The sequence below is a fragment of the Andrographis paniculata genome, unplaced genomic scaffold (genome assembly GCF_009805555.1).
Source record: "Andrographis paniculata isolate CXL003 unplaced genomic scaffold, ASM980555v1 Contig9END, whole genome shotgun sequence".
In the NCBI taxonomy this organism is placed as follows: Eukaryota; Viridiplantae; Streptophyta; class Magnoliopsida; order Lamiales; family Acanthaceae; genus Andrographis; species Andrographis paniculata.
Window position 1 is genome coordinate 5,125,634 of NW_026137639.1, and position 24,924 is coordinate 5,150,557.

The window sequence follows — 24,924 nt, forward strand, 5'->3', positions numbered from 1 at the left end:
GACTTCTTCAAATTAGAATATATGTTGCAATAATCTTTTTTATTATTGTTTTATTATTTTTATTATAACAAAATTTATTAATTTTAACAAGAAATACAATTATCAAAATTTATTACTTTTTTTATGAATAGGTTACCTTTAATAAAAAAAAAACAAAAATTTAAAAATTTAATTAAATACTATCAAAAATAAATTTGAAATTTCAAAATTTTAAATTGTAAATTTAACATAAATTCTATATATATATATTAAAAATTTATTAACCAATTCTCACGCTTTATCTATCCTATTTTAAAATTATTTGTTGTTATTTACCTTACGGCATATATTATTTGGATACGATTTCAAACAAAAAATAATAATTCTTAAGCTATATTGTTAATTATTATGATTCTTTTGATGTTATTTTTAGTTAATATATATTTATTTATTCCGAATATATTCCATTATTAAAATTTATATAGATTAATATTTAAATGTTAAAGTATAATATTATATAAATATATTAGATCATAAAATATAAAAATATTTATAGATAAATAAATTATTATTTATTTATAAAATAGTAAAAGTAATGGGTTGAACGTGATTTACTATAACGGGTGATGATAAATGAAATGATTTGAATATTGAGGTTAATATGATGTGAATGAGAGAGATAAAAAGATAATGGATTAAAGATAATAACTATAAGAGATGTTTTTAAATGTATATTAGATCAGATGTTTTTAGAATTTTTTATATTACTTATTAATAATAATTTTTTAAAATATTATATATATATATATAAAATATTGTATTAAATAGGGACACCTCCATATCAATTTGTTTTGACCAAGTAAATTTTCTAATAATTCCCCGCTATAAAGTTTCTTCTCATTAACTCCCCATTATAAATTACTAATTTCTTTCAACTCTTATTATTATTAAAAAAGACTTAAATATTCCTATCACGTCAAATACCTATATGCCCTTAAAATCTAAATTTTAAACAAACAAAAAAAATTGTTTCACTATTCTCACATAGCATAATCGTACGTGCTCGGTCCCCAATTCGTATAAAGTCTTTGCTAAAAATTTGTAGTTCGACTTTTCTCTCGTCAATTGGGTATTCTCTACACTGGTATGTTTTATACTATTTATTTGTTGTTTATAAGATTTATAAGATGAATGTGTTCTAATTTGATATATTTTTTTTATCGTAATATAGCAATGTATAAAAAAAAGGCAAATAATTGTCCATAACTCCTTTGTGGTTTCGAAACTCAGTGTAAATCCCTTTTTTACTTTAGAAATTGCATAGCGTCCTTTTATACTTTAAAAAATGTTCAATGAAACCCAACTGTGGTTTAAAACTCAGCGTGAATCACCACTTTACTTTAAAAAATTGCATGATACCTCTTTATACTTTAAAAAGATTGCATAAAAACCCCCCGCCATGCAAAACATACAAATAGAAAATCATCTTCTCATCATACAAGGATGTTTTCATGGTAGTGGGATTTCATGCAACGTTTTTTAAAGTATAAGGGGATGCCACGCAATTTTCAAAGTATAGGGAAATTTTACGTTGAATTTTGAAACCATAGTGGAGTTATGAGCAATTTTACCTACAGAGAATAACAAGAAAATCATCGTTATTCCAATAAAAGAATGAAGAAATTGTGTAATTCAAAATTATTACCTTTCACGCCAAAAATGTTTGTTTTCAACAGAAACCAAGGATGTTTCTGCGAGCTTGCGGAAACATATTGTGTTTCCGCTGAAAACAACAAATTCTACCAGGAAAATATATTTTTGGCGGAAACACAATATGTTTCTGCGAGAAAAAACACAGCATGTTTCCGCGAGCTGTGTTTCCGCCAAAAATAGGTATTTTTCAAGTACAGGAACGCAAGTACAACTTTATTCCTATGTAGATACAATTTTAAGCTTGTGTAGGTATAATTGTCTTCAATTGTAGGTACAACCTTCTGCATACTATTTTTTGAAGCGATTTCACTAACTTATCGTACTCGACCAATACCACTTATTCAAAATAGTTTTTTTCTCGTGTCCCACATGAAAGGTGGCGATGAAAGTGGGTTTAGGAATTGTGAAGACGCATTTGACATGAAAAATGGCGTTATACCTGATATAACATCTCTTATTTTTCATTGAAAACATGTATATTTTACCTCAGATACACTTTTCTAGCGGAGATAAAGTATGTTTTCGTGAGGTCGTGGAAACACATTAGGGTTTTGCAAGGAACAATAAATTTTAAAGACAGTTGTACCTACAATACAACTTTATTTTTCATGTCAAATGTAAATATATATAAATGTAAATATTATAATTGTATATAAATATATATATATCTAAGTGTTGTTTTGGATTTTGCCACCGCATTCGGATCCAATCATAGATATATTTCAATACGGAGCACATATCCCTCCAAATCACAATGCCATGTTTCATGACAAATGTAAATATATATGTATCTATAAACATTATAATTGTATATATAAATGTAAATGTAAGTGTTATTTATAAATGTTAGTCAAATATAAATACAAATATATATATAAATAAATCTATTCGTAAAGATTATTTATAAACATTGTATATACAATTATATATATTAATATATATGTGAATGTATATATATTGTAACCGTCTCGGATAAATGGTACGCGGGATAATATGCCTACAATAAAAGATATTTATGGCTATACAAGCTCAAAATTGTACCTACATAGGAATCATGTTGCACTTGGCATTCGCCAGACTTGTACTTGTACTAAAAAAACTTGTACTTTCATATCAAAGTCGATATTTTTGGGTTTTTTCACTGTTGATCAGACCCAAGCTTCCCAGCCACAGTTCTCAATGCTCAACCGGCCCAGACTGCTCATGTTGAGGTGAATCCCACCACCAACACTCCGTCTTCACCTACTGTTGAGCCACATCGAAGGCAATTTACAGGGTAAAGGGCCGCTGATCGCCCAGCTATTGAGGTCCTTATGGACGCTCATTACCAATCAATGCATGATGCGACTCTGATCATGAGTACAGTCCTCACATGATCTAGCAACTAGGAACTGAAGCTAGCGCTGATAGGGATGGCTAGCCAGAACTAGTTCCATGGGCTACTCAATGAAAGCCTATACGAGCATTTTTAGAACTTCAATTGGATTGAGGCCACATCGAAATTGCATGGTATCTCAAAAGAAAATGCAAATTTAATATTATTTCTTTTTCCTTAGTAGGTGAAGCAAAGAAGTTGTTTGATACCCTCAGTCCACCTTCTTCATCATTCAAGGAAGCAACCCAATCATTTGTGAGCAAATACCATCATGTTTGCAAGAACATCAGGCAGCGAAATGAGATCTTGAGTTTCAAGATGGTCACTGATGAGACCCTGCCCAAAGCTTGGAGCCACTTCAAGATGTTGCTTTGTAACTACCCTTACTATGAGATTCTTGACTTGATATAGCTCGAATTGTTCTATTATGGGATTACTCCTGAGTTGAGGATGTCTTTAGATGCAGCAGTGGGCCGTTCGCTGATGAGTTTGTGCACGTCCGAGGCCAGGGCACTGATAGAGAAAATGGTTGTCAATCAGACTAGCTGGCCAAAGAGCAGCAGCCCGGAGCCATCAAGGGGTCTCTACTAGGACCCCGCTACAATTTCAAATGATGCTAGGGTGGAAAGTCTCTCTATCTAGACGAAAGAGCTGACTAAGCTTGTGAAGCAGGAGTTATTTGGTAATAATATAGGTAAAAAAAGTAGTTAACGAGGTCGAGGCAAGCGAGGAATGTGTTTATGTAGACCAGTCTGTGCAACCGCAGACCGTTGAGTGTTCAATTGAAAAGACTCAGAACCCAATGGAGGTCTTTTATATAGCAAAAAAAAAGTCAGCCTCAGCAACATCAGTACCAGCGGGCTCAGCTCCAAATGTCTACTTGTCCTCACCCCTCAACTGCAATTCCACCAGCCACAATAATTCTTTCCGATAACAATACTAGCAAGAGGGATATTATTAGCCGCAACAATACTTTCAGGGCCCCCATTTTCCGCAACAACTGTTTATGCCCAACCTTCCATAGCAGCCAGCCAGCCGCTGAGTCCAGAGGAACTAAAGAGAAACTCTAAGCAGGCAAACCAGGAGTTCGAAATGAATACTTTTGCCTCGATCAAGATGATGGAGACGCATATCGGGCATATAGCGGAAGCGCTAAAGCTGAAGTAGAAAGGAATGCTGCCTGGGACTGTCAAAACTCTCTAGACTCAAGCGAAGGCTGTGGAAACCAAGACTGGGAAATGCACCTCATCACCATCGTTTCCAAACCGAGGTACTGATTGCTCATCTTCTTTTGTTTCTTTAAATAATTTACCTGTAAATGATGAAAATATTCAAACTCTCTCTAATGAAGTAAGTCCAACTGAGCCACAAGCAACAGAAGCCGCTCGAGAGCCAACTCAACTAAGGAATGAGCCATCACAAACGATATCCAAAGCTTCATTCCCCATGAGGCTCAGGAAGAAGGACAACTCCAAGGAGTTTAAAAAGTTTGTGCACACTTTCTGTAAGCTTAAAGTCACTGTTCCTTTTGTTGATGCTTTGCTAAAGATGCCACATTACGCTAAGTTTATCAAGGATATTATCAACAAAAGGCGTACCATTCCTAAACTAGATGTAGCAGTCCATCTGGAGGGTGTGTGCAACGAGATGTTCATAGAGGACCTCGTAAAAAAAATTAAGCGATCCTAGGAGTTCTATTATTGTTTGTACTATCTGAAGCCGATTAGGGCATTATGCGATTTAGAAACTAGTAACAATCTTATGCTTTTCTCGTTTTTCAGTAAATTAGGGTTTTATGAGCTTGAGCTATGCTATACTATAATAAAACTTGTTGATAAATCAATAAGACTCAAAAAAGGGATTATTCATGATGTACTGATGCAAGTGAATAAATTTATCTTCTCTGTATATTCTATCATAATGGAAATGAGCGAGGATCGTGATATTCCAATCATTCTGGAAAGACTTTTCATTGCCACCGCTCAAGCTACCATCAACATCGCTCAAGGTGAAATTACATTAAGCATCTGGGAGACAAAGTCACATTCTCCATAAACAAAGCTTTAACCCAACAATAGGATGAGAATGAGGATTATGTTTATGAATTAAATAAATAAAATACTCTTAAGAATTTATTTAATGTTGGAATTTATTAAAATATTTCAAATAAAGACTCACTTAGGCTGGAGCTGTTAAAGGACTCAGACGAGCAAAATGGTGAAATACTCACACACACTAAGTCCATCAAACGAGCAAAAGCGAGAGCCAGATAATGAGTCTAAACCAAGGGAAGAGCTGAAGAAACTGCCAAAGCACTTGAAGTATATATTCTTGGGGCCGGAGAAGACTTACGCGCTGATAATCTCTGCTTCGATGATCCCCAACCAGGAAGCTCAACTGTTGTCCCTACTCAAGAGAAGAAGACGGTGTTTGCATGGAAGATTTCATATATCAAAAGCATTAGTCCAGCAGTATGCATGAACCATATCATTATGGATGCCGAAGCCAAGCCATGCAGACAACCTCAACAATGCCTAAACGACAATATGCAAGAGGTAGTAAAGAATGAGATAATAAAGCTTTTTTATGCAGGTATTATATACCCCACAACGACAGCCAGTGGGTCAGCCCAACCTAGGTGGTCCTTAAGAAAGTAGAATTCATCCAACAGATGGATGATCAATGGGAAGTTTTCATGACAAGACATGTCATTGGATTGAGTGTTTCTATCGATTACAGAAAGCTCAACGTTGCTACAAAAAAAAAGGATCATTTCCCGCTAGCGTTCCTTGATCAATGCCTTGAGAAGTTAGCCGGCCATGAGTACTACTGAATCCTGGATGGCTACTCAGGCTACCATCAAATTCCCATCAAGCTAGAGAACTATGAAAAAACTACTTTTACTTGTCCATACGGTACTTTTGCTTACATGAGGATGCCGTTCGGGCTCTGCAATGCCGTAACCACCTTCCAACGATGCATGTACCACATTTTTAGTGATCTCTTGGACTCGTGCATTGAAGTTTTTGTGGATGATTTTTCATTATATGGCAAGACATTTTCTCGATGCCTAAATAACTTGGATAAAGTGCTACTTTGCTGTATTGAGACTGATTTGAACTGACAGAAGTGTCATTCAATGGTGAATGAAGAAATTGTTCTTGGCCACAAGATCTCGCTCACCGGAATAGAGATAGACAGATCAAAAGTTAGTGTGATAGAAAAGATGATAGTGCCCAAGAATGAGATGCGAAATTTCCTTGGCCATGCTGGTTTCTATAGAAGGTTTATCAAGGACTTCAGCAAAATCACTCAACCGCTGACCGCACTATTGTGCAAATATGTTACGTTTGAGTGGACAAGCCAGTGTGATGAGGCATTCCAAATTATGATAGGAAAAACTCACCATTGCCTCTATCACTGTGCAAATATGTTACGTTTGAGTGGACAAGCCAGTGTGATGAGGCATTCCAAATTTTGAAGGAAAAACTCACAATTGCCTCTATCATTTCAGCACTAGTATGGAGCAAGTCATTCGAGTTGATGACAGATGCAAGTTATTATACCGTTGGCTCTGTCTTGGGACAAAATATGGAGTCCAAGCTGAATTTCATCTATTATGCTAGTAGGACGCTGGACTCCGCTTAGAGAAATTACACATCAACTGAGAAAGAGTTGCTAGCTATCGTCTTTATTTTTGAGAACTTTAGAGAGTATCTGATCCGGAGCAGGACTATCGTTCACACAAACCATGCAACAATAAAATAATTGATAAAGAAGAAGAAGAAGACAAAGGCCCGCTTGATTCATTGGGTTCTACTACTCCAAGAGTTTGATATTGAGATCAAGGATTGAAAGGGGATAGAGAATTTTGTAGCTAATCATTTAAGTAGATTGACACAGCTAGAGGACACATCCCCAGGTATAAATGAATTTTTTTCTAATGAGAAACCTTGTGCAGGGTAAGGAGCTATTGTTTGTAGATCTGGATAATTTTCTGGCTACAGGATAATTCCCTGCTTATATTGTTCAGAGGAAAAGAAAGTGTTTTCTAAGTTTTGCAAAGGATTATTTTTTGAATGAGTCATACCTTTTCAACATCAGTTCAGATGAGATTATTTTTCGAGGTGTTTTTGAATAAAAGATCCTGTTAATCTTGGATGAGTGTCACAGAGCCCACGTAGGAGGGCATTTTGTTAGTCAACGGATAGCTGCCAAACTTTTGCATTCAGACTTTTATTGACCAATCCTACAAAAAGATGTTTATGCATTTTCCAAATCTTGCGACAAATGTAAGATATTATGGTCTATCTCGAAGAGAGTTGAGATGCCTTAGATTGGAATCTTGTTTATTGATATATTCAATGTTTGGGGAATAGATTTTATGGGACTATTTTTTAATTCCAATGGAAAGCTTTACATTTTATTGGTTGTGGACTACGTGAGCAAGTGGGTCGAAGCGCAAACGCTCACTAAAATGATTTTCACTCATTTATCCACTTCCTCAAATATATGTTGTTTCCAAGGTTTGGGGTTCCTAGGACTATCATCAGCGATGAAAATACCCATTTTGTGAATAAAGCATTGCAGGCATGTCTTCAGCAGCATGGTGTTCACCAACATCTAACTACTCTCTATCATCTTTAAGCAAAAAGTCAAGTAAAGGTTTTGAACAGAGAAATCAAGCATATCCTCCATACCACAGTCAACACGATTTGCAAGAATTGGGCTGAGAAATTGGACAATGCACCGTGGGCATACAGAACAACCTTCAAGATGCCAATTGGGATGTAACCTTATCAACTTGTGTATGGAAAAGCTAGTCATCTACCACTAGAACTCGAACATCGCACGTATTAGGCTACTAAGTATTTGAACTTTGATCTTCTGCTAGCCCAGGAGAAACGCACCGCTCGTCTATTGGACTTGACCGAGTTCCGCTATCTTGCATATGAGAACAAAAAGCTATATAAGAAATGATGAAATTCTATCATGACATGAAGTTGAAAATGAAATAATTCATTGAGGGTTCAAAGGTCTTCCTATATGACTCTAGGCTTCACTTATTCATAGGAAACTTAACATCTCGGTGAACTGGGCTGTATATAGTCAAACAAGTTCTGCCCAACGGAGCCATCAAAATCAGTGATGTAGATTCCATAACGGAACAAGATTCTTTCATTTTCAATGGAGCGAGTCTGAAATCGTATATCAAAGGGCATGTTTTGCAACAAGCCAAAGCAGAAATTAACCTGTTGGAAATTTAGTAGCTTGCTCTATGATCAAATTGAACCTAACTCCATATTTGCCTAATTTTATATCCGCTCTAAAGTATACTCTTTCTTTATTTTTTTTTATTTAGCTTTCTATCGCTTTTCCCAAAATAATTTAGAACTTTTTTTATTTTAGATTCCCGTTTTTGTAGATAGAATTTACTATTTCCTTACTTAGCCTCATCGATCATCAGTGATGGTTTTACCACTTTTCTAGATTAGGTAAGTTCAGTATAAAAAGGTAGAAGTCCCCCTCGTCAACGGGCACCTTACCATTTTCCTTTAGACTAGTTTATTGATATGGATTAGTTAGAAATTTAATTTCTTTACTAGATTAGAATTTACTGCTTTATTTATGTATTTGTAGAATAACGTACTTAGATTTAAATCCTCTAAGTCTAAGTCTGACCCAAGCCATTCTTCACCCCGTTTATCTCATCTTGATATATGCTGAAGGAGCATTGTTCTCTTGTCCAGTACCGCTGTTTATCGCTTGTCTGGTTACACTTAGGAATTTTAAGAGTTGTGCTTTACCCCTTCGCCCCACCCAATAACCAACTCTTATGCCTTTATAATAATATACTAATATCAAAGTAGTGACCAACCCACTCATCGTTTCCAAGTCCACCCAAATAAACGAGCACCTCTACACTATAAATATCCCTCCACTAAGTCATTCCCAATCTTACCCTAGCAGTAATTTTCTCAAAAACCTTTAGAAACAATCATTTCTCTGTATCTCCGAATTCAAAAATAAAAGTCCTTCAAGCCAATTTTAAGAGAATCTGATGTAAGATCTAGGTTTACCAAGGTTTAATTACTATTTTTCTTCCTCAATTCGATCTGATTTCATACTCAATAACACAAAACAAAAAATTCTCATTGAAAAAACTCACGGTTCTTCGGAATTTTAAACTCACGGTTGATGATTTTATGATTCATGATTTTCACCAATTTTCACAACGAAGCTCTCTGTAAACATTTTTCTTTTCATTGTAGGATGAGGGAATATGGTTTAAATCAGTTAGATTAGCAATATATCATCCTATTTTCTTAAGTTTTTGTCAATTTTGAATTGATAATGTAGGTTTGAGTTTATTCTGTCTCTGCTCTGTTTCAAAAGTGAATTGGAAAAACCCTAGGTTGTTCGACAGTGAGAACCATAGATCTTATCAGAAAGCTAGTGAGAAATATTGTGGGAAAGGATTTTGAGAAGATTGATAAGAAAATCAAAATGGGAGTTCAGAGGATATTGTCCACTGACGGGAAGAAGGTGGTGGATATCCGTTCGGGGGAAAAGTTGGTTGAACCAACACCACCCAAGGAATACTAACAGAGGAGGCTGTTGGAGCTGACAAAGAATGTGCTAACCTAAGGAGGTTAAAATCAGTAGAATTATGTGATTATATCTCAATGTTCCTGGATGATTATCTGAGGTTCGAGTACACAAACGAAACCGCTTAGAGATATCCAGTGGACGACTGATGGTTGAGTATTATAGAGCTGAAGGAATTCTGGGAGAGAGAAATTGAAAAGGAATTTATTAAGGCAGAGCTTGCTGAGACAAAGATGAAAGTCTTCTGCGTAGAAACGATAACCAAGAAAGCCACTGCCGAAGCTACCGCTATTGTTAAAAATGTTTATGTCCGAAGAGTATGGGTGGACTGCTCTGCAAGAAAGATCAATCTAGTTCTTGGCTCGCCATTCCACTATGCGATGGGAAAAATGAAGGCCAAAGTGGAGGCAACTGATAAGTATAACTCAATGGAGCTGCAGTCACTATACACCACCTTTGGCCACCACGCCAGTCTACAAGAAGCGAAATTTGAAAATTGCATCAGTGCATGAGGAGAAAAGAGAATGGGTAAAATGGTCGTTGAGCCGGATAATGATCAATTCTCACACAACCGACATTAAACCCAAGTATCTAGTGGCATTATGCTTCCTTTTGGAAGAGAAGACTGATATTGACTAGGGCACTATAATCTGCATGAACATATGGAATCGAGTTGATATTGACAGGACGTTGAGTCATGGGACCTTGGTTACAGAGCTATGCCGAAGGGCAGGTGTGGATTTGCCCACTTTAGCCGTTGATCTAACAATATATCCGCAGTAGCCAACAGTGTTTCATAAGAAATGGTTGGAGGATTTAGCATAATCCCTAAGCAAAAGAAAAGGAAAAAGAAAGGGTCCGTCCCTTCCCAACCCCTGAAGAAGAAATTGAAGGTTGTGGGGTAGGAGTTGATCCGAGAAGCGGAGGAGGAGAAAAAAGTAGAAGGAGTAGAAAAGGCCACCGATGGCCTAGACTCAGAAATAGCTATTTTCAATAAAGCTTCAGAAGTCGAGAAGGAGGAGGCCACTGAGTTCCAAGCTAAGTGTTCCACGGGAAAGAGACCCGGAGAGATAATGGAGCAAAGCAAGCAGAGAAGTAGAAGACTGCAGCTGATACGAAGAGAGAAAAGAGATCCAAGCTGACAAATGATCTCGCTCTTGAGCCAACAACCAAAAAGTCAAGGGTAAAAATGATGGCCCACAAAACAAAGAGCCCACCACATAAGCTGACGAGAAAGGAGAAAGGAAATAGCAAGGTTGTGGAGAAAGATAAGGACGATGAGATCTCATTGACCCAACTGGGGAAGGGGATATCTATCAGAGAGCCCGCTGCCCAACCTAAGAGATCATCACCAACAACCGTCCCAGCTGGTCAGCCGAGAGAACCCACCCTATTGAGGCAATTTAATCCATTCGGCGATGAACCCATTCCATTTAACCAGCGGAGGATAGGAGAGCCCCAGCTGCTACTGGAGAAGAAGAGGAGAATAAGACTATTTTCACTGAAGAAACCATCAGTGGCATAGACGTGATGGTTGAAACCTACAAAAAAGACGCCGCTGAGGTCCCTGGTGCCACCACCGTTGAACCTACCAATGAAACCATGAGGGTTGATTCAGTAATAACTACTTGCCTATTTTGCAGGTGTCACCATGAACTTTGGAGAAAACAACTATTGGGGCAACTAAAGAAAAGCCTATCAGATACATCCCTCAGACGCCTAAGGATGCGACACCAGCAAAATCTTTGACTCTGTTCTCTACAAAATTTGACCGAACAAAATAATTAAAGAGAAGGAGGATGAAGAGGAAAAGGAAGAGGTATTGAAGGAACAATAAGCTCGGTTTCTCACTAAAGTAGAGAGACTTGAAAAGGAGCGGCAGTGCGACCGGAAGAAGCAAAAGACGATGAAGTTTTTAGTGAAACTATTAAAGTGGTGAAAGCCGCTGACCGAACTCCACTTGTGATACAAAGGATATTTCCAAACTGCGAAAGCAGAGATGAAACAAATGGAGTACGAAGCAGCATGAAAAATGGTTGTATAAAAGGAAACCACCCAGAGCCATTAATTGAGCCTGAGGAAAACAAATTTGAAGAGCTAGTGGAAATCAGCTTAACTGAATCTGCGCGATAGTCTTCCGCACCTGCTGAGGCAAGCACTTCTGCACCTTGAATGGCGTTTGAATCATTAGGGAAACGACTGGATGACCTTGATGAGCTGCTGACCAGCCATTTCGTGTACAAAAAATTCATGACAATAAAACACGTAGAGGGAACTAGTTGGCCACTGTAAATCAGAAGACCGTTGCAATAGAAACCAATACCGCTCATATTCTACATTTGGCTCCTTCCAAAGATGCTAGAGTGACCAAACTAGAAACCAAGGCTGTCGTGATGGGATGATGCTGGAAAACGTGATGCATGGGCCGAACGATCTACTAAATAGTAATGCAGTGTTGATCAGCCAGAATGCCATTTTGATAGAGCTGAACATGGATTTGGTCAAGCATGAAAAGAAGATTGAAGAGAAATTGTAACGGCTTCTTGATGGTTTTGGAAAACTGGGACGTGAAGTATTTGATGATTAAGTGTAATATAGAAGTGGGAGTCCTTTCCCCAATACGAGTGTTGATTTTTGTAATAATGGTGGGCCTATACATAAATTTTTTATGATCAATGACACGACTGCTTTTGGTAACAAGTTAAATTTATCAATATTGTATGCCTATTATAATTGTAAACATTTGTAATTACTTTAAATTTATTTAATACATTGATGAGTTAGGCTTTCGATAAGTTTTAGAGTAGAGTTGGATCACTTGCAAGCGCTAAACTTAGTAATTTTTCCTTTAACTTAGTCAATAATATGAATGTTGAGTTAAACCAAGTACCCACTTATATGACTTGAAAAGGTTAGTGCCCCCCATTCATTTCAATTTTTTCATACTCGGTAGGGCAAGCAAATTGTCTCTCGACTTCGTCTATGTGAGGCATTGAAATAAGAAGTCCTTAAATATGGTTTGAGAAGCGATGTAAGAGAAACGACGAGGACTTATCATTAAAAGGACTGAAAAGTCCTTTGGCAGTGATGAAAAAGTAAATAAGGTCATGAGTAGACACAATGTTTGAAATTTTGTGACCCATTGCGAAATACAATGAGTGATTAAAAAAAAAAAATCTGCACTTTTCAGCTGAAGCACCTTATCAAAAAGAATCTCTGCCAAACGAACAAGTTGATTATGCCTGGATAACTTAAATTGTGTGAAATTAGATTGACAAGTTTTGAATGTTTAAGGATCAATTGCTTATATTTGAGATTCACTTTATTCACAACCACGACACTTATTTTATGTAGTACTTGACTGCTTTGAACGGGTTAATTCTCTATTCATGAAATTGAGTTTGTTCGAGACGAACAAAGGTTTTGTGTGAAAAGGTTTGATAACTCCAAATAATAGCATATTCATTGCTTGATAAAACTACGTATTTCCTTAATTTTTATGTGAAAACAATCACAATATTTGAATTATGATATACTTTATTGATTTGTTTCGCTTGATATGATCCAAAGCCCACTCGTGAAGATTGTTGATGTTTTTAGCCTTTTTAAGTGATGTTCTAGCTTATAAGTTCTCTAAGCACATAAGACCAACGAAAGTGCAGCTAGCCGTGGCAAGCGACGCTCTTTCCGAGCCCAAGCCAGTCCAACCAGATATCCACCGCTGACAAGCGAAATTGTGAAGTAGCAATTTTTTTCCAAGTTTTGATCTCCTAGTGGTCGGCCATTCAATTACCCGCCAGCAACGACAGCACCGCTTGAGTTGCACCGATGCCCTCCAGCCAAGCAAGTCTAGCGAGGCAAGTGAGAAAGATCTGTGACCAATCACTTCAGTCCAACGAGCCTAATTGCCCAGCGGTTACCACAACATTTCCTAATTCCTGCCCTTTAACTTCTCAACTGCTACCAACTTCCAATCCATAATAGCTATAAATAGAGCTAAATTTCATTTGTAAAAATATCACATACTACGAAGAAATACTACTTTTCTTTTACTATGTTCATTTTCCGAGAGCTCCAATTCTATAAGAGATTTCTCTTAGTTAGAGGAGGTCAAGGGAGTGGATATCCTCTCCTCCCATGACCGCCCAGTTTAGTTGCTTTCATAGGCAGATTTATTGCTTTAACTACTACTTTGTTTCCTGTTTTCATAATATAGATTATTACTTTTGTAGTTGTTAATCAAATATCATGAATTCTCCATGTGCAATTCATCCCCCAAATTCAAGTTTTTATTTAATTGTTTAAGTTTGGAATCTTGACATGTGGAAATCTTTTCAGAATAATTGATTATCAAAGCCTAATTTTGTGTTGTATTCATTAATAGATTTTAGATAGTTCAATGTAGTTAGATATACAAAAGCCTTGTCGACCTGCTTAATTGTTATTTTGAGTATTAGAAGGGTAAAACCACTAATAAAAAAAAATTAGAATTATTAATTAGACATAAGCGCTTGTCTATCAAGTCTCCGAAATGTCTAGTGACAGTAGTTTTTCTTGCTTATAATGTTTTGAATCTGAGTGTCATTGAAGTCTTGTTATAAATCTCTTAAGATCAAGTACCAGCAAGGCAAGAATCTGATTTAAATGAACAAGTATGATCACATGCATTTCTTCTATCATTTTGTAATATACATATATTCTTCGCTGATTTGTTTTCATTATCCGTTCATTTTTTTCATGAAAATCTAGCCACTAAGAAATGCACAGATCACACACAAACATCTTTGTACACTCTATCTGAAAATTTAATACCACCACTCGCATACTTGCTATCACTATCAACCACCGCTCGCCAACCATCTCTTATATATATATATATATATATATACCGTTCACCTATCATCCCTACCGCTCCGCTCACCCACGCTTTCACAGTATCCCCACTCGCAAGTTGTCACTACGCTCACTACTGTTACCTGCTTATCTTTACAACTTTATTTACTTTCTTGCATTATAGCTTTTAGCTCCCTCGCTAGCGAACCACTTCCCTGCTTTCACGATAAACCAGACTTACCAAGTATTTCTTGGTTTAGTTTTATAACTTAAAATTCCTGTGTTTAATCTGGAAATTAGCAGTCAAAGAGTATAAAAATAATTATGATATAGAATTTTAGAGTCTACAATAATATCATTTTCATAAATTATACATCTGATCATTTTCCATAAACCAAGATCCAATCCAGTCTTTAATTCATCAAAAAATCCCCAATATTGCCGAAAACAAGAAATTCAAAGCTATCACGTGTGTTGTATAAGAGTATGTCATGTGTTAAAATTAACTGTTGCGTGTGTTGTTTGAGTTTATATCATGTGATGTTAGTTTATGTGTTGTATTTGTATTATATTAATATAAATTATATATTGTCAATAGTAATCGCGTGCTTTTTGTGATTTTATTGAGTGTTATTCAAACGTAGTGCTGAATTTTAATTATAGCTGTCTCCTTATATATATGATTTATGGTTAGAGTTTTTGTGCGTTTTTGTCCCCATCCCATTTTTTGTCTCTCCCTTTCTTCCATTATTTACCAAAAGAATTGATTTTTTATTATTTCTTATTTATATAAAAATGGCATTTTTTTAATTACCTTCTTTTCACATACACGAAATACCAACAACGTAGATTTAATGTAATGTAATAATCATAGAGACGCCACTATCTCGTTGTTGTCGGTCGCTTCATTTCTTTCCTTTGTTTGAAAAACACCAGATTTAATCTTGTTCTTAAAATATCCAGTAATTCGATCGATCTGAGGGGAGGCAATACATAAGAACTTTGTTTGTTTAGTAATTTCACTCTCAGTTTCAGAAATGAGTTCAAAATAGGTTTTTAGTCATCTGCATTATTGTTGTGGGTGCCATTGTTGAGTGGAACTTAAATCTAGTAGAGTGCAGCAACGTCAGTTACGACAGAAAGACTATTATAGTGAATGAGGAGAGAAAATTCCTCATTTAAGGATCAATACATTTTTCAAGAAGCACTCCTGAGGTATCATCTTAATTTCTATTTAAATTAAAGATGGAATCTTTAATTTATTGCATACATTATTTTCTGGTTTTTTTTGTAATATATTGCATATGTGGGAAGATCTGATAAAAAAGGGAAAAGAATGAGGACTTGATGTGATTGAGACATATGTTCTTTGGAATAGTCATCATCCAACTCCATCCAATTTTGTAGTAGTAGTATTCTTCTTTCTATTTTAGCTTCAATTATTTCTAGATTATATGTTTTAATCGAACGTTGTTTGTGTATTTGATTTCAGTACGCGTTCGAAGGTAAATACGATGTGGTGAGATTTGTGAAGACAATTCAGAAAGCAGGGCTTTATACTCTTCTTTGAATTGGCCCATACGTTTGCGTTGAATGGAACTTTGGGTGGTTATTAATTGATATATTCATTTATGATTATTATTTGGGTAGTGTTTTTGAGTCAGGAATTCCCAGTTTGGCTCAAATAGATCAGCTTCAGGACAAACAATGAACCTTTCAAGGTTATATTACTAATTTTATTTTTTATGATTGTCTTTAAATTAAGCTTTTAAAGGAGCCGGGCGAACTAAAGTATTTGTTATTCAAGGTTGACTCACTCGACTTAGTGCATTTAAGATTCAAAATAAACTGATAGTTTTAACCCTGCTCGTTAGCCTCCTCAACTTCAAGCTATTAATTGCTCTATTCTAATTACATAAATTGAGATATCTACTATTCGCCTAAAAAAATCGAAAAATGAAATACTAAACTGGGCTAGAATAACATTGTCTCGAACAAACTTCTTTCATTCCCTAGATGGCAATGAAAGGATTCACTACAAAGATCATCGACATGATGAAGGCAGAAAAGCAGTTGGAATTGCAGGGCGGCCTCATTATACTCTCTCAGGTACAATGGTGTGTCGTCATGTTGTTTCTCATTCCTCATTCTAACAAATCTGCATCGTGTGCATTCACATATTGAGATTGAGAACGAGTACCGGATACACTCTAAAGCGCTCAGTGCCCCAGGGCATAACTATGTCATTTGGACTGCGAACGTGGCTGCCGAGCTCGACACCAACATGCCATGGGTGATGTCCAAGGAAAAAGATGCCCCCGCTCCTGTGGTAAGCACGTCATTGCAATCCAAAATCTTTGGGATGACCGGAAACATATATCTTACTAAGAAGTAGACGGTATTATGGTTTTTGGCAGATCAATACATGCAACGGCTTTTATTGCGACGAGTTCTCTCCGAACAAACCTTACAAACCTCGTATTTGGACCGAAGCTTAAAGTGGCTACTTTACTCGTTTGACATCGAAGCTAACCGGCGAGGAAATTAGCATGAAGGTTACATAATTTGGCAGTCCGACTCACCAGAGACCCGTCGAGGATTTGGCATTCTCCGTAGCTCGGTTCATACAAAGAGGGCAGCTCGTTCATAAACTACTACTACATGGTTCGTTCTCATATTTTTTGAGTACTTGTATTTCGATCATCCTTCACAATTTAACTAAACAAAGTTCATTGCATGATGTCTTTCTATTTGTCGAAAGTATCACGGAGTCACAAAATTTGGTCAATCAACTGGAGGACCTTTCATCACCACAAGCTATGATTACAATGCCCCGGTAGATGAATACGGTCTGTAGCTAGTAATCTACTTAAAACACTAGATAATCTTTTCGCACTTCTTATGTATCTTTACCTCGGCAGGATTGATCCGACATCCTAAATTTGTCACCTAAAAGAGCTTCAAAAAGCCTTAAAGCTCTGTGAGAAAGCTATGGTTTCGGAAAATACGATTGTGACTTCTCTAGGTAGCCTTCAACAGGTTTTTCCATGAATTTTCTTTTGCATGTTATGCCTTTCAATAAATTGAATGCTCAATTTCAAACTTCTCTTGGATCATGAGTACACATCAAGATCAGGGTACTGCATTGCCTCTCTTGAATTACGACATGGATTCTGCTGCAACCGTGTTGTTCAATAACATGCATTACCATCTACCCCTTGGTCGATAAGCATCCTGCCGGGCTGCAAGAATGTAGGAATGTAGTTGTTCAATATAGCCATAGTACAAGGGAAAAAAAATCTACAAAATTACTCTATTAAGAAAATATCATAATGAACTTACATTTCTTCTTTATTCGCTACAGGTTGAAGTTCAAACATCAAAAATGAAGATGGTGCCAACCGACGCCAAAAATATCCTATTAATAAAAATATAATGAAGATTTTCCATCATCGATAGATTTTGGCTCGGTCTCTTGGAACAGATAAATGTTACCAGAGATTTTAATGATTCTCTTTGGTACATGACAACGTAAGTTCGATTGAAGCTTGTAATTACAAGTTTTTAACTTTACCTGTGCAATATATTTCACCTTGTCAAGTGTGTTTCATCTGCAGTGTGGATGTTGATTATTCGGAGTCCTTCCAGGGCAGTGGGAAGCTCCCAACTCTTATTGTCTAGTCCAGCGGCCATGCTCTCCATGTTTTCGTCAACGATAAGCCTTTAGGTATATAATTGTTCCCAAATCACAACAGATTGCATGCTCCCCATTTTAGGTTTAAGTTGTCTAGACTCTCTAAGTTCTGCATTTGGTAAAAGGGAGAACAAAAGTTTAAGATTTAAAGAGAATGTACAACTATACGTTGGATCGAACAAGATCAGTCTCCTGAGTGTGGCTGTTGGATTTCCGGTATGTTTTACATACTAAACCATACTTTCTAATTCCATGACGATAAATGACACCAATTATCTCTCATTTGATTTGGTTGAAGAATATTGAAGGGCATTTCAGGATGTGGAAAACTGGAGTCTCAGGTCCCATTGCATTACGTGGCCTAAACAAGGGAAAACTCGACCTGACCTGGGCAAAAAGGACATACCAAGTGTTGTATCCATCATCATGTTTTTCCCAAATTTTGGGTATGGAAATCATTCTCCTGAATAACTCTCTTAAAATAGGTTGGGTCAAAAAGAGAAACCGAGAATCTCATCTCATCTCGTCAGATCATGGTTCGCCGTCGCGGATCGGCGTCGCGGATCGGCCTTTACCGTTCCAGATACGTTGCGGCGTATCGGTCGCGGCGTATCGGTCAAATATCGGCCTATATGATTTTTTTATATAAAATTTATATTTTTTCAAAAAAATAATAAATAATTAATTAAAATACATCAAATTATAAATATAATTAATTTAAAAATATATTATAATTTATAATAGATCAAAATTTAAAATGAATAATATTTCAACTAAATTAGCGGATATATATATATAAATGTAAATGCTAAATTTTATGTTTTGCATATTGTCATTATACTAATAAATTTATTTTAATAACAAAATGATGTACCTTGTGTCCGTCAATGTCAAGATTTCATCTTTATCATCTGCATTATATAAATAAAAATAATTAGAAAAAAAATACAAATAAAATTTTATAAAATGTTCAAACTACGTTTATACTAAATATTTATACTTACCATTCAATACCATGTGGAATGTCGTGGAGGTTCAAAATCATTTTCATCTGCTGATCGATTATATTACGAATATCCTTGTTCTGGATTCATATTGCTTGGATAAGGAGAGATGTTCGAACCATATTGATTTTCTCTGAATGAACCCCTTCCATATACATCAAAACCTCGATATTCTCTATTATCATTGCTTCTGCTTGATGAACCATAATTTTGTCTACGATCATCAATACTACACGAACCAGATGTAATCCCTCCGTAATATGTTCCAACTGGTTGGTTGGATCCAAATATAGGAAGATTGGCTGAATCCTGAAGATGTCTGGGTAGATTAGATAAACCGTATCCTGAGTAATAGGGATTATGATATGCATTTGGTTGGTCCCACTCCTGTCTCCCCAATCTATTACTCGAGCTATGAGAAGAATCTCCATAGGAATAACCTATATTCAAGTCTTGCATATGTTCGTGAACTTCAGAATATCTCCTAGTATCTGAAAAATTTGAAGCATCGGCTTCACTTGAAAATTCTGTTAAACTATTTAGAAAATCTCTTTGAGCTTCTATACCAGGACGATATCCATGATCAGTGTCTTGGGTAGCATAATAATTTTCATTTCCTTGAGCCCATCCCATATCACTTGAGTATCGGCTATCCCTGTAGCTCTCACTACCACCACCACCACCACCACCACCATCATCATCATCATCATCATCATCATCATCATTGTTATTATTCTTATCTTCACCATTAGTCGATGAAGATGAAGATTCCAATATGATTGCTTTTTTTTTCTTGGCCGTATTTTTGTTTTCTGATTTTTTCTCTTTCGCCTTCTTTTTTCCATCAGCTATAAATTGAGATAAAAGCATATCACTGTCATGATCATTATGCTCACTTTGACCTCGATCTCCACTTTCTTCAATAGCCTCATCCAACCAATTCAAATCACTATCACGAATAAGTGGAGATTCATTTTCTCTAACCCATTCATCTAAAATATCATTTTCATCAAAAATATGATTCAAATCAATTGGGGTCATAAAAATCGTCTGTGTCTGTCCTTTGCATAAAATTTTTTACCCGAAGACGCATGTTGTAGTGGACATAGACTAGCTTATGCAGTTTCTCAATAGCTAATCTATTCCGAAGTTTAGTATGGATCAAAGCCCACGTACTCCAATTCCGCTCACAACCCGATGATGTGCAAGTTTGACTCAAAACTTTTAATGCAATTTTTCTTAAATTAGGAGCTTCATCACCGTACATATTCCACCAGTCAGCTATTAAAAATAAATAAAAAATTATTAATAATGCAACATTTTATAACAAGTATATTTAAAAATATAATTAAATGATAAATTTCATAATACATACCTGGTAAAGATGTAGATACAGCTCTAATAGCAAGTGCACTTCCAAACTCTCCAATTTTGTTAACAAATATGTTTATCTATAGACAATATAATAGTAAAATTATTAGAAATTAATATATATATATTTATATATTATTTATAAATTTCACATAATTTACCTCATTCATAGCCTTTACTTGTATATCCAAATCTGGCTCGAGTCTTTTGATAACTTCTTTTACTCCTTTTCGAACCTCCGATGAATCAAATTCACAAGTGCCGGAGTATTGAAGACCAGGATTTAAAAAATAAGCTGCATGAAATGTATATAAAATTAAAAAATAAAACAAACAATTAGCACAATATAAAAACAAAAAATAACAAGAATAGTTACCTGCTGCATGCAAATCTCCTCGTTTAAATATTCACCACCAATTTGTTTACCAGTAGGTCCTTTAACTCCAGGTCCAACCGATGCAATCGTGTCAATCATCGTTTGGTAGTAAGGACCACTATCGGCAGCGTGAAATGGTATTGCATTAAAATGAAAAAATTTTGAAATTGCTCTACCCACTTTTTTTGCATTATCTTTTGAAAACATATTTTTCAAAGACTTATTCTTCGATTGAAACATGTATGGATCAAGTTTTTTTTGATGCAAACCTTCTGTCTTTTTCATAGAGCTTTCGAAAAAATTTCTTTTACTTCCTTTTGTATTCGAGCTGCTTCCTCCTACAAAGATAAAAAAAAAAAAAAAAAGCATATGATCATATATGGTTGTTATCTCAAAAAAAATATACTAATATTTAAATATATTTTATAAATCTAATAAATATACCGGCTTTAAAATTCAAGCTTGGTAGATCTCCGGAAACAGAATGTCTACGCTGCTGCTCCATAAATTCCATATTTCTGCTTTCAGTCATTGCTCTTTTTAAGTGTTTTCTTTCAAGAGCATCTATCTCATCTTCATTTATTTCAAAAACTTCATCTTCTTCCTCATCAGAATCATCTTCCAAACGAATGGAATTTTGCAATGCTTCTAACTTTTTTTTATGTGCTGCTCGCATACTTTTTCCTTGGATCAAGTGTTTTTTTAATAACTCTCTTATTTCTTTTGGAGCTCTCGTGCATGCTTCAACTTGACCTGTAACATGTGCTATATGTTGTTTCATCCTAGTAATTCCGCCGTGAACAATTTTACCACAATAATTGCATTTTGCTTGTTTTCTATCATTGCTGATAGGAGTAGCATGATCCCAACCAATATCTCTGTGCGGTGCCATTTTACACAAACTCTGTAATTGAATAATACAATTGTTAAAATATTTATAAATAGTAATTCATTAATTAAATAGACAAATTATATATTAGTTTATTAATAAATCAAACTTATACAAAAATTTAAGTAGATAACTAATTTGTTTATATAAAAAATATAGTTAAAATATTAATTTTTTACAATAAATTTACAATTAATACAAATTTTGTCTAAAATAATATTAATTTTAAATAATAAGATTATAAGTTATTCTAAAATATTAATTTTAATGAACTCAATTTATATAGATTAAATAAAAATTAAATACAATCCAACACAATTAAACTAAATTTATCAATAAATTAAACAAATTATTCTAAATAATTAAATCTAAAATAATTAAACCTATAAATTAAATAAACAAATTAATAAAAAATAATTCAAATTTATAAATATTTAAATTAATTAAAATAATATAATAATTAAATTTACCTTCCTCCTTTCTTCCCCTCCCCCAGAACGCAGAACCCAGAACTCTTCCCCTCCCCAGAACGCAGAACGCAGAACTTTCCCCCTCCCCCACGATTTCGTTCAGACGCGAACAACTTCCCCTCCCCCACGATTTTCTTCACCGACGCGAACGCAGAATCCTCCCACTTCTCCTTCCCCTCCCCCACAATTCTTCTTCAGACGCGAACGCAGAACAGAGGTCTTTCCTCCACGATTCTTCTTCAGCGCACTGGTAAATGTTTTCTTCTCCGATCTGATCGAATTGAGATGAATTGTTCGAATAATATGAATAAAAAGTAGAAAATCGGTAAGAATAAGATTTATAATGGGTTTTATAGATAAGATATGAATGAATGGAAAAATTTTGGGCAAATATCGGATATTTTTTACGAACCGGAACGGTCCTTCCGGATCGGCCGAGTCGGACCGGACTCGGCCGATCCGGCGAACCATGCGTCAGATGGTGTTTCTGCAGTTGAATGGACAAAAGGCCTGATTACGAACAAACAACAACCTTTTTCATGGCATAATGTACAGAATGAAAACAAAAAATAAAATAAAATTAGATGCTTAGAGGGAGACTGTGGATATCCTGGAGTCTAATGAAACTTTTGCAGGCGCATTTCGACTCACCTGGCAGGAATGAACCCTGGCACTGGACATGAGCAGCATGGGAAAAGGTCAGTTGTGGGTTAATGGTTACAGTCTCAGAAGATACTGGATTGCCCACGCTTCTGGTAATTGCAATGGTTGTAGCTATGTGGGAATTTTCAAGCTTGAAAAGTGTCAGCTTGGTTGTGGACAGCCAACTCAAAAATGGTAAATTACTGATAAAGAACTATTGAAATAATTAGGTGTGGTTGTGACTACAAAAATTGACTTTTTAGGTACCACTTACCACAGGCTTGGTTAAAGCTATCTCAGAATCTGCTTGTGTTTTTTTAAGAACTCGGAGGTGACCCCACAAAAATTGCTATTGTGAAGAGATCAGTGACGAGCGTCTGTGCAGATGTTGCAGAGCGTCATCTGAACATTAATAATTGGAAAATTGAAAGTAATGGAAAAATAGAAACTAGAGAAACCAAAAGCTTACCTTCATTGTGGTCCTGGACAAGCCATTTTTGCCATCAGGTTTGCTAGCTTCGGAACTCCTATGGGAACATGTGGAAGCTTCCAGCAAGGAACATGCCACGCATCTAGTTCAGTCACAATCTTAGAAAAGGTAAATCGTATTAACTAACTACAAGTTAATATGAATGCATAATATTTCTGGAATCTTGTATGGAAATGTATCGTCATCTCTTCTGACTGAACTTGCAGAAGTGCATTGGGCAACAGAGATGCTCCGTGGATATATCAAATGGCAACTTCGAGCAAAATCCATGTCCTAATGTTGTAAAGCAGGTTCTTGTTAAGGCTACGTGCAGCCCAACAAGTTAACATCAACACTGTGATCATGGTTCGCCGGATCGGCTGAGTCCGGTCCGACTCGGCCGATCCGGTTCGTCAAAAATATCCGATATTTGCCCAAAATTTTCCCATTCATTCATATCTTATCTATAAAACCCATTATAAATCTTATTCTTACCGATTTTCTACTTTTTATTCATATTATTCGAACAATTCATCTCAATTCGATCAGATCGGAGAAGAAAACATTTACCAGTGCGCTGAAGAAGAATCGTGGAGGAAAGACCTCTGTTCTGCGTTCGCGTCTGAAGAAGAATTGTGGGGGAGGGGAAGAAGAAGTGGGAGGATTCTGCGTTCGCGTCGGTGAAGAAAATCGTGGGGGAGGGGAAGTTGTTCGCGTCTGAACGAAATCGTGGGGGAGGGGGAAAGTTCTGCGTTCTGCGTTCTGGGGGAGGGGAAGAGTTCTGGGTTCTGCGTTCTGGGGGAGGGGAAGAAAGGAGGAAGGTAAATTTAATTATTATATTATTTTAATTAATTTAAATATTTATAAATTTGAATTATTTTTTATTAATTTGTTTATTTAATTTATAGGTTTAATTATTTTAGATTTAATTATTTAGAATAATTTGTTTAATTTATTGATAAATTTAGTTTAATTGTGTTGGATTGTATTTAATTTTTATTTAATCTATATAAATTGAGTTCATTAAAATTAATATTTTAGAATAACTTATAATCTTATTATTTAAAATTAATATTATTTTAGACAAAATTTGTATTAATTGTAAATTTATTGTAAAAAATTAATATTTTAACTATATTTTTTATATAAACAAATTAGTTATCTACTTAAATTTTTGTATAAGTTTGATTTATTAATAAACTAATATATAATTTGTCTATTTAATTAATGAATTACTATTTATAAATATTTTAACAATTGTATTATTCAATTACAGAGTTTGTGTAAAATGGCACCGCACAGAGATATTGGTTGGGATCATGCTACTCCTATCAGCAATGATAGAAAACAAACAAAATGCAATTATTGTGGTAAAATTGTTCACGGCGGAATTACTAGGATGAAACAACATATAACACATGTTACAGGTCAAGTTGAAGCATGCACGAGAGCTCCAAAAGAAATAAGAGAGTTATTAAAAAAACACTTGATCCAAGGAAA

The 24,924-nt window shown here is 35.5% G+C and overlaps 1 protein-coding gene, 1 long non-coding RNA gene and 1 pseudogene across 2 annotated transcripts; 2 read left to right on the forward strand and 1 right to left on the reverse strand.

The window, feature by feature from the left end:
- The first annotated feature begins 10,981 nt into the window (after positions 1 to 10,981).
- Positions 10,982 to 12,376, forward strand: LOC127244262 (uncharacterized). Its single transcript, XR_007837126.1, has 2 exons — positions 10,982 to 11,239; positions 11,320 to 12,376. It is a non-coding gene; the product is annotated as an uncharacterized LOC127244262 (long non-coding RNA).
- Positions 12,377 to 15,413: 3,037 nt separating this feature from the next.
- Positions 15,414 to 24,114, forward strand: LOC127244005 (beta-galactosidase 3-like; annotated as a pseudogene).
- LOC127244122 (uncharacterized) lies at positions 20,235 to 21,846 on the reverse strand. Its single transcript, XM_051264459.1, has 5 exons — positions 21,399 to 21,846; positions 21,224 to 21,292; positions 20,740 to 20,873; positions 20,583 to 20,658; positions 20,235 to 20,488 (listed from the first exon to the last, which is right to left on the reverse strand). The coding sequence occupies exons 1-5, from the start codon at positions 21,844 to 21,846 to the stop codon at positions 20,235 to 20,237; spliced, it is 981 nt and encodes a 326-aa protein (XP_051120416.1).
- Positions 24,115 to 24,924: the final 810 nt, after the last annotated feature.